Consider the following 14087-nt stretch of genomic DNA (forward strand, 5'->3'; position numbering starts at 1 on the left):
CAGCAAGCAATTCAAAGACTATTACATGTAATTAACAAACGTTTATTTGTCATATAGGACAATAGAGTATAAATAAGAACATTTTATAGCAACAGAAACTTTACAAAAGAGAAATAATGACAGTTTCTTCTTAAAATCATTAACTGCACCTCCGCTGCAAAATATATCTAATAAATACATATACGTCTTATTTTAGCCATTATCTACAATAAAATGCTCTGTACTGAAACAGGAATATGTCAATTTAACCCAGAAGGCAAGTGAACGTGACAGATAATGCGATAATGTGCAAAACAGTCTTTGTTTGAAGGCAGAAATATATAAAATAACTCTGGGTACAACAGATCCCAGACCCCCTGAATCAAACCCCTCGCAAATAACCATTACTGGTAGCATACTGTGCTATATACTGTATACCAAAGAACTGGAAAGGTGAAAGCAACAGTTTGGAGGCTTTCAATAAGTGCTACAAAATATTCATCACCTCACTCCATGTATAACTGACTGATGGAAGATGGTTAGAATAAAAAACAAAAAAAGGTTACACGTCAAAAGAAGGGGGCTGGTGGCACCAGGTACCAGCTGCAATGCAGAAGAAGGAGTAAGGGTGAGCGTCCTTGCTTAGCACACACCAGTTAGTAACCATAGCTCTAGTGATAGCCGTCTTCATAACGATGTTCATATCCGTGTTGATGGTAGCCGTAACCACCGTACTCGTCTTCAGGGCAGCTCATGTCCAGTGACTGCTGGATGGCCATTTCCTGTCTGCGTAGTTGCATAGAGTCTACCAGGTCATAGATAATCGCCATGGAGTACATAGGTGAGGGGGTACCAGGATTTAACGTTCCCATCTTTCCCTACCAGCAGCATGGAGAAGTACTCTGGGCTGATCTGGAAGTAGTTCCTCATGTCCTTCACCAGGGTTGCTGACAGCCCTTCACGCTCCACAGTAGCACTCCCTGGATGGAGCAGAGATCCAGGTTAGAGAGTTAGAGACGTTGTTTTTGCAGTGGAGAAAGGGAACAGCCGTGTTTATCTTTGCAGACTTGTCTGACATTTACTGTACCTCCACATGCTGAGCTCAAATGCCAAAAGCAGAAACCTCAGTCCACTGGCAACAACTCTAGTTCCTACAGTATTGCACAAGTCAGACTCCCATTTCTTTTTTGCTGTAAACTCAACAGTCTGTTTGATTAAAGCCTTCTCTTGAGTTACCAGATCATATGAAGGTAATATTTCTCATTTTGATCATGATTATGCAACTACAGCATGTAACCCTGAAACACTAGACTACGCAAAGGGATTTCTGGACTGATTGGGATTCTGGTTTTGCATAAGTAGGGTAGATCTGGGATAGGATTTCTGCCTTGGTGGTGAGAAAGAGCAGCTACTTTACAGGAAACTGGTCAGTTTGTGGGCATGGTCTAATCAGGTTGTGGTCAGAAGCACGTTGTGTATTTTGTGCAGGGCACTGTAGAAAAGGCCTAATGGAATAAAAGGACCCTGTTAGCTTTGTGGAGTGTCTGCTAACTTGTTCTCTGGATATTAGAATTGACCGTTTCATGTAGAGGTGTGTTGAGTGTGGGCCTACGGGTAAAGAGGGTGGTTCTGGAAGTCTGGAACACACTGCTGAGCCTTCTTTGTGTTGTAGGCCCAACTCAGCCAAACAGAGAGTGTTCCCTGACGCCATGTGATGTTGAGATAGATTTCATCGAGAGGAGTTGCTTAGCAGCCGCTACTGGCGAGATTAGTGGAACTGGACAGTGCGGTTGTTGGACCACTGAGCAGGCCCGTCTCTGATCAAACTGCCTAACAAGCCAGCTGGACCAGCCACTGCAGCTTAACCTGAGCAGATATTTGGCCAAGTATCTGCTGATTATTTTAGGAATGCACCACTGGGTTAGAGAGTGGTCATTTCCTGATATGACTAGTAGCTACCAGCATGTCTAGTGAGCAGGCTGTGGCCTTCAGATGACACTGCACTCCAGTCAGTGGGGCGAGTCACTGCAGCTAAACCAAAGGAGGTAAATACTTTCGAGGGGTTTGGGGCTGGGTCAGGCTGAGTACTTCCTGAAGTAGGAATAATGTTTTTGTGGTACACTGAGGAACAGATTCATAAGATTTATGAAATTTAATCAAAGACTCAGTATTTGCAGTGTCGACTCTTCTGACTACTGCACTTTCCTGTGACGTGCTAGATTTCATGTGACTCATGGTGACCCCCTCCTGCCTTATCAATGCTTAAAGTCTCTACTTGTGGGCTGCTTAAAATTTGCATCACTGCCAAAATATTTGGCCGTGACTGTATATGTGGCTGTCTGTGTTTCCTACAGACGTGTCTGAACCAGATTTCCATTTGTTATTTTATAAGAAAAAGTTCTTACCATTTATAGGATAGAGTTCCAACACTCCACCCATATCTGGCAGCTGCGCGCCGACCAACTTCAGAATGGCGATGTGTCTCAGACCTGTGTCAAGACAACACACGGGAGAGAGGCAAATATGTTAAACAGATAACAGCAAAATACTTTGTGTCTGTAATATAATGACCAACAGTTCTGCTTATTCAAGCTGATTTTGCTGTGGCTGTTTATTATTGGAACCATCCTAAGCACTGGTTTCTAGGTAGGACATGGTGGTGGTCCGCAGAGTCTTGCCAAAAAGGCATTTTCTCTAAAGAGAGAAAGCCCACATTAAACACAGGAGAAAGCTGGCTTTACTTGGTGAGAGCCAAGTGCTGAATGCCAGGATCAAACCTTTCAGGCCTTCAGCCCAGTCAGCAGGACCGGGCTTTGTCCGGGACAGGGAGGGAGGAAGCAGCCCTGGGTGCTAACCCGGCCAAGAGCAACACATGAGGGGAGAAAAGTCCTCACAGAACCAGGTTTGGGCCTGCTGATAAGTCAACCTACAGTAACCGGACTCACTCAAATGGAAAAACACAGTGACATCATAGTTAAATAGGTACCACCGTCTAATTTAGGGACCTACAGTTTAACTTTAATGGCTTTTTAATGGTTACTTAACCATTTGTAAAGACGGTAACAAACCATTAGAACCACTTTACAGGCTGTGAAACTTTTGTTGGCCTATGCTGATTGTCCCTACTGTCCCACTGTACTTCACTTTGCTTTCTAACTTTGTACATATTCGTTAACTTACAGGTTTTGTAAGTTCCTCAGACACGGGGCTTCTGGTGACCTTTGTTTAATAGCATCCTTATTCCTACCTTTAAGAAAAGAGTCTTAGTCGGGGGAGTTAAAGTACTAGTACTACTAAATAAATACTGTCATTGTCTGTTTTAAGCCAGATGATGGGAAGTGTAATAAAAATTCAAATAGGCTAAATGTCCTAAACTAGAACCATAGGAAGCGTGTTGAAAATCCATACATTTATTTAGATCATTTGAAGATTAAAACTTTGACTCAATCTCTGAGAATCTTGTTAATCGTATTTTTTCTGACCCCCACACGTTACTTCTCACCTTGCACACACATACACACACACACCGGTGAGATGCACAAGTGCACTTTTGACAACACCTCCGAAACAGGCCTGAAGATTTTATTACTCACTAACTGAGTCAAATGCTGTTTCTCCACGTTTCTGACAATCTTCAGTATTATGAAAGGGAACTAAGTACAAAGGTAAGATGTACAGTAAGAGCCTGAGAGAAATGTTATTTATCATACAGATACAGGTTGTTGAGATTTGCAAAGTTTAGATTAATGTCTCGAGATATTAAAAGTTAATAAAAGTTAAGCAACAGTGGAAAAGTTGACTAACTAGCTGAAAGGGCTGTGGTCAAAGAAGGAGAAGAGCTTGTTAGACTTCACAAAATAAGCTCTTGCCAGTGTTATCATCTGGAATCCCTCTGTGCACAGATGCATGCAGATGCTGATAATATCTGGAGGGTTGGAGTAAACAAACACATTCCTGCTTCTTCATGTGATGAATATACAGTATTCATAAGTGGTCTGACTATTGCTCTGGCATTAGACGGGACATGTGCCTGGGTAAAGTTCAGGTCGTCATATCATGACATTGGTATTTCACTGAAAAGCACAGAAATAGTAGATTCTGTCGACTGCTATCATCAATAGATTGAAAATGTCTGTTAAAAATCTACCAGTGAATCTCTGTATTGAAATTACAACTCAAGAACATTTCAGCAGGATAAACTGTCTATTCTGACTAGATAATCTAGATTATCACGAAGACAGGATCAGGTAAGTCTTGCATCTATACACCTGCACTTTCACTACATGTATGACATCATTTTTAGCAGCCTGCTTTTAAAAACCGGTCTACACTACCTGCTGCTAAGCAGCTGAAGAGACATATTTCCCCCACGATGTAGTAGAGACAATAACTAGAGGTAAAATATAGGAATACTGGCAAATTGACAATAGTAAATGTTTGAATTATATTTCTTACAGCTGTAACTGGCATTCTTTGTGTGTCCACAGTCTGGTAAGTGCTGTGTTTTTGTTGTTTGGCTGAACTGACCCTTTAACTTTCCTGTCTTGAACTCACACTCGGGTTCGTTTGAGAGCGACTGAACCGTTGGTTGATTTCAGACAACTCACCCAGGTTGCAGGCCTGGCTGGTCAGGGCGTAGAGCTGCTGCTGATAGGCCCACTCCTCATCGTTGGGGGCGGAGATGATGAAGAGGCGACGTCTCCAGCGGAACCTACAATCACAGAAAATTTTAGCCTGGATTTAAGTGGCACTTTGGTGCAGCAGTGAAAGCTCTGTACTAAGACAAGGAGTTTGTGCTTGTACACTAACATATTCCCATGCTATTACTGCCAGAGGGTGACAACCGCGAATTATGGTCAAAAAAGCTGCCAGATCTCAGCACTCCGATGTGGGGCTGGAATTCAGGTCTCCATGGAAACAAAAGACAGCCTGTCTGGTTTAGACGTCTCGTGAAAATATGTGAGTGCAATGATTCAGGCTTGAGGAACGGCAGAGGGTTATGTTACTTTTAATATCCATGGAACACGCGCGACGGCCACGATCTGCAAAATGCTGCTTATAAAGGCCGAAAACGATGGTGCAGCTGATTGAGCATTATGGAGCAACAGATGTTTGATGAAGGCAGAAACAACCTGTTGGTCCTGACTAATGATTCCTCCCCGAACACTTCACTAAGGCAGCATGTGCAAGGTAAGCAGCAGCAGCAGCAGCAGTTTTTCAGAGCAACAGTTTGAATAAAGCAGAGATGGACAGTCCATAGTCAGCTCCTCAGTTATATTTAGACACGATATATTTTGACATTGATTATGCACAGTGGATCTGAAGTGAAACAATTAAGCTTATAAGATGAACTGCTGTGGCCTCTGTCAATCTAACTGAGCATGTATTTCACTTCCTGAAATATTCTCCCAGCTGAAGACTGCTGCGGTAAAAACCTGGCAGGAACCCAGCATCAGATGATGCCTGTGGGTTTCAGACCTCAGCCGCTCGCTGGCTGCAAAGGATTTGCAACCAGGTATTAAAACTGTTTAATTTACGATTTATTTAGTTTGTCCACTAAAATCGGGCGTCTGTACATTTAAATAACTGTAATTCCTGCACAGTTTGTCCAATGTTTTCAACCTAACCTGTAAGTTGAAGCTGACACTTTGAACACATGTTGACTGTTTAATGTCCTTTTTACACATTAACCAACAAGATGACGCTTGTGTCACTCTGCAAAATATAAACCTGACTGTATATGGCTTTACTTTACATAATGGTTTAGGGCATCAAGCAAAATCTAAAATACTGTATGTTGGACATATTCTAGGCATCAAACTGCCCGCATCCAGTTTGTACTGTATCATATCTGAATCCCTTTGAAGACAACGTTACCTGGAGAGGAAGTTCTCCAGCGATCTGGGCTTGTCCTCTTTCTTACAGGTGACTCCGTCTCTCTTCTGCTGTTCCATCTCGCGGATGCGGGAGGAAAAGGTGTCGATGTAGTCAAACACGGCCTTCATGGCGATGGGAACCTCGTAGGATTGCTATTTAAAAAAGAAATATGAACATGAATGTGTCATAGTTTCCAGAAATGTGGTGAAGCCACAGAATAAATAAATCAATATACTTTTGACAGAGAGAACAAAACTAAAACTCCACTGGTTCAAACTGTGGTGAACGTGTCTCCAATAAATGCTGAAGTGAAGTTTGGGAACATGACTGTGCTGTGGTGCGACCTTTGCCACATCCCAAACATTCTTCACAGTAACTTCTGGGAAAGAGGAGACGACATGTTGCAGAAACCTAAAACTGTCTAATTTACTGCGGTGCTAATAAATCTCAGCATGATTATCTAACAAATGCACAAACATGTAACACGGCCACATACAAACTCTCACACTTTCCTCGGAATTTGCTGAATCTGCTGCACAGCTTGTTCCACCTCTTTCACACCTCTCTGTCTCTCTCTCTCCCCTTTCTTTCTCAAACCCACACCCACATCCTACATTCACAGACCGAGACCCTGTCTCTGCCTCTGTCAGCACAGAGGTGAACACTGGCCTCTTTGATGAATCTGTCCAAAAACAGCCTGGCATGTGTGCGTGCACACACACGTAGACACACACAGGTGTTAGGTGAAAGTCGCGTTGCGTGAATTAAAACAGTGTTTTAGTGAAGGCGGCACGTTGGCTGCGTGAGGACAGGTCAGCGATGAAAGTGTTGGGCAGATGGGTGGTGAATGTGTAAACACGGTGAAGACCAAAAGAGCAACAGGAGGCCATGAATACAGCAGAACGCGGCTTATTTAAGGGGATTACGCAGCTCAACATGAAACAGAGTAGGTTTTCTTACTTGGAATGGGTCTACGACCTTCTCTCTGCGTTTGATCCCTCAGTCCAGATAAAACTACACAGAGTTGTTAGGACGCTGTAGAAGAGTGCTCAGTGACATGTCGATTTATTTGAACTATTATTATAACGTTTACTATAAAATGTATAGAATGACATGTTTTAACATTTGGTGAATAAAGTTTGGTTCATGGAAGAAGTTTGTGTGACATGTTTTAATGTTGATGGATCAGCCACCTGGACTTCAGAGGATCTGTTCCTTAACTTTGAGATACAGCAACCGAGAGCGAGCTCCTACCTTCACTCTCATGTCGGTGTCGCTGAGGACCATGTAGAAGTCATCGTATACCATGCCATACTCCTTCCTCAGCTCTGTGATCAGATCCTGGTTCACCAAGTCCTCCTGACGAAGACCCTTCATTGGCTTGTCATTCTCTGGAGAAGGGAAAAAAGATGTTGGACAGTAAAGAACAGTCGTCATCTCACATCTGTAGCACTAACAAATACATGTAAGTGAAAAATGCATCTTGTATTGTTTATGAATCAAATTCAACCTTTTACATAACATTCATAACGTGAAATGAAGTGCAGATGTTCCATACGTTTTCCCATTAGAGGAACCATAAAAAGACAAACTCCATGTGAAGGAGAGTTCATTAGATAAATATGTTTGACATGACAATGAAGTAGACTCAGCAGAAAGAGAATCATACAAAGACAATCGGGGACAAACTCAACAAAGAGCAGCTTTTATTAACTGAGATCTGGCAGGCTCACGTGCTTTAGAAATGTACTGTAGCTGCCCATTTCTACAGGCCAGAGCAAAAGCCTTTAATCACCACTCCCTCCGTGTGTGTGTGCACACACACAGACCACTGGGATTTTTGTCCTGGTTTTAGTCATCCTCTCAGTGCTGTGTAATGAATACAAGCAATCCAATCAGGAAAAAACCAGCACATGCTGGAGACAGCAGACTACACACAGAAATACACAACTACTCACCGAGATACTGTAAATCCAACATACAACACACGCGGTCGACAACCAACCAACTTAAAACTCCAAACACTATGAAGTCACACTGAACGGAGGGAGGGGCCACGCTAAAAGAACCAGCTGTCTGTGTGCATTACACACTCACACATATACACATGGACCTAACAGACCCTGTGGTCAGTGAGTGGAACAAACGTGTAACCCTGTGACGTCACCTCTGGCTGTTTCCAGCGCTCCGTCTGGATCAAACCTCGCTCTGGTGTGACAGACTTATAAAGTATTTCAAAGCGGGTTTGCCTGTCCTGATGTTAACACGCACTGACAGAGGTCTCTATAAAATGTCTCAAAATATGAAGGGGCCGCCAAGCACAGATGATACAGCACATCTCATAAAAACAGCCGTGGTTTTGTTCCTTTGGAACAAGTAGCTGTGTGCAGTTCAACAAAAGGGAGATTTTCAAGAGCTGTCATAATTGCACTGGGTGTGTGGGGGTGTGATGATTTAACTGGCTCCAGCAGAGGCAGACTTAACCCCTTGTTTAGGATGACACACAAGAACGGTATGTTTTCTAGCTGCGACTCCCCCCTCCTCCCTGATGCATATTGTATGATACAGACCCCTGCACTGGAGCAGCTGCTGAGCTCAACTCTCTTTCTACAGGAAAATTCAAATCCAGCTAAAACAGAAGGTTTCACAATGAAGAGAGAGCACAGCAGCCAACACTGTGGGTCAGCGCGGTTTAGTGTCACCTGCACAGAGAAGTACACAAGACTGTGGCTTTGGCAGCGTCCGTGTACATCAGTGACTGAATGTTACAGTTGGAGCAGAGATCGCTGCTCAAAGCATAAAGTTTGACATCGGACGAGGAAGGTGAATCAAGGACAGAGCAGCAGATGTGGCAGACAGAGACATCGCTCTTGGCCTTTCTACTTTGTGCATATTGTAGCAGTCGCATAACAAAATCTTCCCTCAACTTAGTTTGAGCAGCAACAGTAGCAGGTTATGTAGAGAACGTAGTGAGCAGCGCTGCAGAAATGCACCAACTAGTGCTGAATGTCTTACAGTGAAGATGAAACCCTGATGCTGTTTATGGGAAAATCACAGTAGACAGGAAAACAAACCAAAACAGCTACTGTGGCCAGAGACGTCTGAAACTCACATCTGTCACATGAAGCAGCTCCTAAATGGAAAGATGAATGTGCAGCTTATTCTCACATTCCTGCAGCTACAGTACGAATGTGACAGGACAAAGAGCACAGACAGTGATCCGGACCCGACGCTTCATGACAGCTCTGAAACTCAACATTTTGATGAGAGCAGCATGAAATAAAGGGCACACAAAGCAAACAGCAGCTCTGCTCTTCACTAGCATTAAATATGTTGTGTGGAAAACATCCCTAAGACTTCTCATAACACAATTAAGCAACTGTGAGGACCACGGCCCAAAGAGGGACGCATTCTCCGAGTGTTGGGTGGTAAACAGACAATCTACCGCACAGCATTTCAACCTTCCTGTCCCGCTGTTAGAGAAGTCAAAGCGTGTGCAGGGAGCACCGGGAGCTACTAACCCAGCTGATAGTGGTCAATCTTCATGGTGGAGTTGGTCAGGGAGCCAAAGATTGTGATGATGGAGACTTTCCTGATGGCCATTTCACACACAGACTCCAGGTACTCGTCCCTCTGCTGCACATACATATGGTTCTCCTCGCTGGGCGACGTGATCAGCTGGAGGGGAGGGAGGTAAAGAGGTTAGAGTGTCATGAAGCAGAGGTGGAGGAGGGGACATATTTTCCCAGCCTGCTCACAGTACTGCTGCGATAAGAATCTATACCGGGACGCACAGTTAGTGCGCAGCTGTGCAGAGCGGCAGGCAGCTGGACGGCTGCTGCACACACACAGTGACATTATAGAAAATTTAAATATGCTTATTTCTCCAGATGTTTTAAACTTTCATAATGGAGTCCCAACATTCTCCTGCTCCACATTTCCTGTTCAGATATACAGCCAGTTAGCTTGGGTTTGCAAAAAGACTGCAAATGGGGAAGCAGCTAGCCCGGCTCTACCCGAAGGTGGCGACCCTTTGTGTACTGGACTCAGTGTTAGCTGGTTGCTTGGCAGGATGCAGCGGTGCCCAACAAGCTAAATGTGCTGATTAGAATTAGAAGAGGTGTTTGTATGCAGACTGCGTCCTTCAGACAGAGCCCGGCTACCTGTTTCCCACTGCTTCCAGTTCCAGTGTTGCCTTCAACAGACAAATGAGAGAGTAGATCGATCTTCTCCTCTAACTCTAGCACATGTAAGCAGTACAACCCAAAGTGTGGAACTCCTGCAGCAGGTCCAGTCTGTACTGGGAGCTGCTCAGAGCACTTTAATAAAGCATCTGACTCTGAGCACAAATATTTCCCTCTGGCTGAAGCGTGCAAGAGGAGATTTGCCAGGTAGGAGAGTAAGTGAGTCTTTTATGAACGGTTATGTCATGTTCTCACCAGCAGACGCCTTCTGTTCTCAAAGTAGTCCAGGAAGGAGGTCATAGAGCCCTTCGGAGGGGGCGTGGGCTTCTTGGTGGGCTTCGGGTACTCCTCTTTTTCTGGGTACTTTAACTGCTTCTTTGCGTTCTTCTTGCCTCCGACCTTCTTCTCCTTCCCTGACTTCGCCCCTCTCCTCTCAGTCTTCAGCTTATCGTTCTTTTTCTTCTTCTTGTCGTGCTTGTCGTGTTTGCCCTTCACCTTGGTGGGACTGACGTCGGTGAAGGTTTCTGCCCCCTCAGGTTCGCTCACTGTCGGCTTACTGGGCTCATACTTGTCTTCATACTCATTCGTCAACAGCTGCAAAGACAAAGATCAGCTGTCATCTCTTCAACAGTAATTGTGTTATGACATCTCCATTTTAGAATATAATGACAGTGAATAACCAGTTCCCCACAATGTGCAGTTTTGCTGTTTTTGGAGAGATCCAGAGTGTCCTAAATCTTTCCTGGAAGAAAACTGTCTTGTACACAAAACTGAGGCAACAGTAGTTAACTTGGCAGTTAGCATTACAACAAATCAGAGTTAGCACTTGAATTTAAGGCCCATTACAGAGCAATTAAACCTGTACGAGCATATAAATATCACCAGTTAATAAAAAGTTAGTACAGCCAAGTCAACTCTTAGAGGGGGTGCAGAAGGTCCCAGAAGCATCGTAGCATCTGTTAGTACTGAATAGTTGACAGATAAAAAAAGGATTCAGCAGTAGTATTAAGTGTTTGATTCAGTACTGAGGATAAAACACATCAAGTGTTTCAGTCTTTATCAAACTAATGAGGATTTAAAACACGTTCACCAACTCACCTTCCCTCCTGCGTTCTTCTTCTTGGTGAGTTTGGTCTTGAAGGGTTTGTGTGTGGAAGGCACCAGCTTGTGGCTGTGTGGATCTCTGTTGTCCTTGTCGGTGCGGTTATCTCCGGCCGGGGTGGTTTTAGCCGGGTACCTCTCCCTCTGTCTGCGGTTGTCGTTGTAATAAGGATCAGCAGTAGTTCGAGGGGCTGGGAGCCACAGCGCTGTGGTGTAGGCTCTGGTTGGTCTCTGGGTGGTGGTAGTGGTGGGTCTTTTTGTGGTGGTGGTGGTTCTTCTGGTGGTGGTGGTGGGTTTGCTGGTTGTTGTAGCTTTAGTTGTGGTGGTGGTGGTTGTAGCTTTAGTTGTGGTGGTTGTGGCTCGAGTTGTGGTGGTGGTGGTGGGTCGTGTGGTTGTAGTTGTGGTGGTGGCAGCTGTGGTTGTCGTCGTTGTTGTCTGTATGGGCTTCCTTGGGATCTTCTTTGGTGGTTTTCTTTCTACAGGTGTGTCTACACACACACACACACACACACACACACACACACACACACACACACACACACACACACACACACACACACACACACACACACACACACACACACACACACACACACACAAAACAAACTCAACAGCTGCTCGTACAGCTTCAGAACATATATATGTAGATAGTTCAGGATTTATTTACTCATACTGTACAAAATGCAGTAAGTTTGTTTGGGCTGCAAACATTACATTTACTTCCACAGCTCCAAGATGACAACATAGAAATACGAGAGAATAAGATGAAAACTATCTGCATGTTTAGACACGAGCAAAGTCTGAGCAAACAGAAAGCAGCATATCAGTGAGTAACTGTGTGCAGAGAGATAAAACTGCTTCAATCATCAGTTCTTTGACAACACGTGAGAGTGAAGACTTCTCTGTGATGCAACGAGAAAACAGCTTCAGTCACTGAGGGACTGCTGTAATTACAGGTCCACTCAGAACAGGAGGGAAACTATGATTTAGTAATTTGTGTGAACTTACACTTTAAATAGACGGCAGTAAAGTGGCACAAGTCAACCAGTAGTTTCTCCTCCTGTAATTAAAACCACCAAACATGACGGCCCTCTCACCTGTGAGCGTGCCCTCTTCCACCTGACCCTCCACACCTGCTCCTCTGCACTTCTGGACGAAGCCTTTCTGCCGAAGCTTCTCCAGCTTCCTCATGGGCGACTGGTCGATCACCTCGTACATGGCCTCCAGCCTCACAGGGTAGGGGTACCTCTCTTCCACCTGCAGGGTCTTCTTCAGCAGCACCATGCCGAACTTGCCTGCAGGTCCACATGTCACCGATGAGGTTAAAAATCATAATCAGGTACACAGAAAACATTCAGAGCAGTGTTTCATCTGAATGTTCAACTCTAACCCAGCTGACCCCAGTCGTTACCTTTCTCCAGTTTGAGGAAGCTCATGAGTCTGGGGATGAGAGCTGTGTCCAGCGGCTCCTCCATCACCTTCCCCTCAGTGGTGATCCTCCTCACCTTGCCCCCCATCTCTCCTTCCTGATGAAATATGACGATCTGGTGGACGTGTCGCTCGGCGAGCTCGCAGTACACATCTGGTTTCAGCAGAGACATCATCAGCCGGTAGTAGCCGTCTGAATCATGTGGAGCTGACATCACCAGGACCCGGTTCTTCCCTGCGAAACTAGCCAACAGGTTTGGTGACCCGGCGCCGCTGGGCATGCGGGTCAGTCTGGCTCTGTTTCCTGGAGCGCCCTCATCTTGTTGCAGGTTCGTCTGACGGTGTAAACCGATCTGTCCGGTCCCCCCTCTCCTTGGCACTGGACCCTGACCCCGTGCTCTGTTGCCGTGCAAAGTTCCCGTCGTGGCAGAAACTGGAACACTCTCATCAGCCTGCACATCTCCCCCCTTCTTGGGGCTGTGCACCGAGATGGCTGAACCAAACCCAGGACGCTTACGTCCGACGAGGCGCTCCGTGTCCGCTGCGCCCTGCTGGGTCCGTCCATGTCTTGTGCGTCGGTGCAACTGGACTCGCTTCAAATGAGTCTGTTTGTCGGCCTCGACTGTCCAGGTTAGCAGATATATCAGAGCTAAAGTGAGAATGAAAGCCCTCATTCTGGCGAGATGTCCGATAAAGTTGGCGAAACACTCACTGGAGCAAGAGAGAACGATCCAGAGGTGGATCCGTGATCCGTGCGCGTCTTTAGTGCATTTGAGTTTGGCTGATCAATCAATTCCAGATGAAGACGAACAGTGTGCAGCACATACTAGTCTGCAGGGATCTTTATCAGAGCCTTCTGCTCAAATCCACTTCAGTCTGCTGTGTATGTGAGTGAAGAGTCTGCAGCGCGTAAACGGTTTTATCCAGAACCTCATGTGAGCCACACTTCCGTTTTCAAGTAGAGTCCCAGGAGACCAGGAGGACAAATCATCTGTGTTGTAGAAACATCATCAACCTTCAGGTTACTCCTCAGCCCTCGGAGAAAAGGAATCTGTCCCGAAACGTTTCGGACCACGTCACCTGTCCAGAACTCGACGTAACGTCTTCACTCTACGAGGTGAAGCAGTAAATCTTCTACTGGGGGCGGACACGACCCGACAGGACCCGACAGGACCCGACAGGACCGGACCTCGGTGGAGACCTGCCCTCAGTCTGGTCTCTTCTCCTGGACTCACGGAGGTTTTCACAGAAACGTCCACACAGACCTCAGCCTCCGGACTCTGGGAGACGTAACGGGAGCTGCCCCGGGACCGTGGGTTGCCAGTTCAGTCAACAACACCCCTTTCATTGGAAAAGCCGAAACTCTGCTGCTCAGCACATGAAGTGTGTGAATGAAAGTCCGGTAGAAACACCCCTGAACAGTGAGGCACTCCCCCCCCCCCCTCCTGGCCCGATAACGGGAAGAGAAATGACCATAATCAGCCTGAGTGTCAAGTTCCTCCTTTAGAGCCAAGAGAG

At 45.5% G+C, this 14087-nt stretch overlaps 1 protein-coding gene across 1 annotated transcript; it reads right to left on the reverse strand.

Moving 5' to 3' along the window:
* Window positions 1-26: 26 nt before the first annotated feature.
* Window positions 27-13987, reverse strand: LOC113173083 (coiled-coil domain-containing protein 80-like). Its single transcript, XM_026376371.1, is given in 11 exon segments — window positions 27-827; window positions 829-959; window positions 2385-2468; window positions 4587-4690; window positions 5857-6008; window positions 7111-7247; window positions 9378-9534; window positions 10296-10634; window positions 11139-11629; window positions 12239-12436; window positions 12553-13987. Coding segments are annotated over 11 exon segments (2661 nt in total). The 5' UTR covers window positions 13244-13987; the 3' UTR covers window positions 27-650.
* Between the last annotated feature and the right edge of the window lie 100 nt (window positions 13988-14087).

Source organism: Anabas testudineus, chromosome 21 (assembly GCF_900324465.2).
Source record: "Anabas testudineus chromosome 21, fAnaTes1.2, whole genome shotgun sequence".
Taxonomy (NCBI): domain Eukaryota; kingdom Metazoa; phylum Chordata; class Actinopteri; order Anabantiformes; family Anabantidae; genus Anabas; species Anabas testudineus.